The sequence below is a fragment of the Aptenodytes forsteri genome, unplaced genomic scaffold (genome assembly GCF_000699145.1).
Source record: "Aptenodytes forsteri isolate BGI_AS27 unplaced genomic scaffold, ASM69914v1 Scaffold209, whole genome shotgun sequence".
Classification (NCBI taxonomy): Eukaryota; Metazoa; Chordata; class Aves; order Sphenisciformes; family Spheniscidae; genus Aptenodytes; species Aptenodytes forsteri.
This window is the reverse complement of record NW_008795034.1, coordinates 432,316-435,336: the sequence shown is the minus strand read 5'-3', so window position 1 is coordinate 435,336 and position 3,021 is coordinate 432,316. Positions and strand designations below refer to the sequence as shown.

The window sequence follows — 3,021 nt, the reverse complement described above, 5'->3', positions numbered from 1 at the left end:
GCTACCCCACAGCTCTGGGGTCTCCCTGCCCCACAAGTGGGGCTCAGTGGGGTTTGTTTGGCAGGATCCTGGGCTCCTGCACGGGTCTCATGCAGGCCATCCACGTCCTGGTCCTGGCCTCCAAGGACCTCCAGAGGGAGATCGTGGAGAGCGGACGGGTGAGCCCGGGGCAGGGATGCAGGCAGGGGTGCGGGCAGGGCACGGGGCAGCAGGTGCTTGGCCAGCTGGGGGTCACCATGCTGCTCCGAGCCTTGGCCCATTGGGGCATCAACACCGGCTGCCAGGAGCTCCTGCCCCAGCCCCAGGGTCTCACCTTGGCTGCGGTCCCCGGGGTGTCACGGAGGTCCCTGATCTCCCCATGTAGGGGACCCCGTGACCCCCCAGGTTCGGTGTCTCCCCGGCTCCTACGCACATCCTAAATGAAACCCTGACTTACTCCGTTCCCCTGAGAGCGGGGGTTTGGGGGTCCCAGGCCCTGCCACCCCCCTGTCCCCAACGCGTGACCGTGCCTTTCCCGATGGCAGGGCGTGGCGTCCCCCAAGGAGTTTTACGCCAAGAATTCCCGCTGGACCGAGGGTCTCATCTCCGCCTCCAAGGCCGTGGGCTGGGGTGCCACCGTCATGGTGTAAGTCCCTCCGTCACCGGAGGGGGGAGAGAATGGCAGGGTCCTGCTGTCCCCACAGGGAGGGGACGGGGGTGGCGGGAGGATGCTCCAGCCCCTCTCTGCCCTCCCGCAGCGACGCTGCCGACCTGGTGGTGCAAGGCAAGGGGACATTCGAGGAGCTGATGGTCTGTTCCCGGGAGATCGCAGCCAGCACCGCTCAGCTGGTGGCAGCCTCCAAGGTAGGAGCCCGGCGCCCCGGGAGGCTCCCCCGCCGCTGCCTGCATCGCCCGGCAGCTCCCCCCGCCACTGCCTGCACTCAGCTCTGGGAGATGCTCCATCCCCGAGCAGGCAGCGGCGAGGCTGCTCCCCTGGCCGTGGTTTGGGGTGACCCTCGGGCGCTGCGTGGTCTCCCCAAATTGTGGGGCTGGTCTTCTGCTCGCCCGGCGGGGAGTAAGCGCACCGGCTCCCCCGCCGCTGCCTGCATCGCCCGGCAGCTCCCCCCGCCACTGCCTGCACTCAGCTCTGGGAGATGCTCCATCCCCGAGCAGGCAGCGGCGAGGCTGCTCCCCTGGCCGTGGTTTGGGGTGACCCTCGGGCGCTGCGTGGTCTCCCCAAATTGTGGGGCTGGTCTTCTGCTCGCCCGGCGGGGAGTAAGCGCACCCCTCCCCACTGCCCCGGTAGGTGAAGGCAGACAAAGACAGCGCCAACCTTTGCAAGCTCCAACAAGCCTCCCGGGGCGTCAACCAGGCCACAGCCGGCGTGGTGGCCTCCACCAAGGCCGGGAAGTCACAGGTGGAGGAGAAGGGTAAGCTGGGGCTGCAGGAGCATAGACCTGCCCCGAAACCTCTGCTTTTCGCGCTCGCCATCTTTGGTTGTCTGTGCCCTGGTAGTCTCTGCCTGCAGCTGCCCCTCGCTCCCTGCATATCCCATGGTGGCAGACCCTGCCAGTGGCGTGGGAGTTGCCAGGGGGGTCCAAGCTGGGGAGCGGAGCTCAAGGGGGGCTGGTGGTGTCTTTCTCCACAGACAGCATGGACTTCTCCAGCATGACGCTCACCCAGATCAAGCGTCAGGAGATGGACTCACAGGTAGGAGGTTCCCCCACGCTTTGGCAAACACACCCACTGGTGCCTCGTTTGGGCTAACGAGAGGCTGCCCAGACTGGAGGAGAGGTGGGTGGGTGGCACCAAATGCGGTGGGTGCGGGCACCCTGCCCGGCTGCCTGGCCCCGGGCACCTCCAGCTTGCAGGGAAAGCCCAAGGTGTGAAAGCAACGGCTGGGTTTTCCCAGGAGCCGCATGCAGTTGGTCCTCAAACCTTCCCCGATGCTGTCCCCATCATGGCACAACAGCCCAAGGCCTTTCCTTGCTCCTGCGTGCCCGCCGGCCTGCCCCACAGCGCCCACCTCCACCTGGCACGGGGCGTCCCCAGGGAATTCCCCTTCCCGGTGTGGCCCACGCGGGTCGCTCTGCCTTCACCTGCCTGCACAGGCAGCGCCCACCTGAGCTCGGTCCCCTCCCCAGGACCATTTGCCATTGGAGCACTCATGGGGTGTACCTCGGTGGTCTTTGGGCTTGATACTGGGGAGATAACGGGTGTGAAAGGGGGGTGCCCTGCCCCGCACGGCTCCGTGCCAGCTGGAGCACCTGGGTGCTGTGCCAGGGCGCAGGGTGGCCATGGCATGCTTGATGTCCTTCAGGTGCGAGTGCTGGAGCTGGAAAACCAGCTGCAGAAGGAGCGGCAGAAGCTGGGGGAGCTGCGCAAGAAGCACTACGAGCTGGCAGGAGTGGCGGAGGGCTGGGAGGAGGACGGTGAGTGGATCCCAGTCCTGCTCCGGCCGGGAAGCTGCTCTGGGAAGGAGCAGGGTAGGATGGGGAAGCCCTACCTGCAGTCCAGGCAGCGGGCGGGCGTGGGTTTCACTCTTGGCTGGCACAAGCGGAGCCCGGGGATAGTCGGCACACATGGGCAAAGCCACGGGGACCCTGACCTGCACCTGTGGGACCCGCATCGCCCCTGGGCAGGGTGCTTGGGTGCTGCTGGGGCTCTGCTGCCCTGTGAAACCCTGGGGTCCCAAAGGGATGGGGCAGAGGGATGCTGGGGACACCGCGTTGCTCCACACCCCCTTACCCTCTCTCCCCTCTCCAGCTGCGGATTAACACCCGCGGCGGGAGCAGCCTGCAGGGGACACCCCCACGGCGGGCTGGGACCCAGCTCAGTGCAGCCTTTTGGGAAGATCCACAATAAACCGGTGCAAAAGCCACCCCGAAGCACACATCCTCCGCGTCCCCCCCGCCAAGAGCCGCCTCCAGCGCCCAGAGCACCGAGAGCCGCCTGGCAAGACCCTGGGGCCGGGAGCGAGGGCTCGCCGGCCTGACGCCAGCTGCAAACCGCACGTGTATTTATTAGAGCTGCTTGGGGTTG

General features: G+C 66.9%; 1 protein-coding gene across 1 annotated transcript in view; it reads left to right on the top strand.

The window, feature by feature from the left end:
- HIP1 (huntingtin interacting protein 1) overlaps positions 1-2,971 on the top strand; it is a 24,117-nt gene extending 21,146 nt beyond the window's left edge. Inside the window, exons 28-33 of the mRNA XM_009276433.2 lie at positions 525-625; positions 738-843; positions 1,286-1,409; positions 1,628-1,689; positions 2,300-2,411; positions 2,746-2,971. Of these exons, the coding sequence (XP_009274708.1) occupies positions 525-625; positions 738-843; positions 1,286-1,409; positions 1,628-1,689; positions 2,300-2,411; positions 2,746-2,756 (516 nt within the window). The 3' untranslated portion in view covers positions 2,757-2,971. The remainder of the gene's footprint in view (positions 1-524; positions 626-737; positions 844-1,285; positions 1,410-1,627; positions 1,690-2,299; positions 2,412-2,745) is intronic.
- The last annotated feature ends 50 nt before the right edge of the window (positions 2,972-3,021 follow it).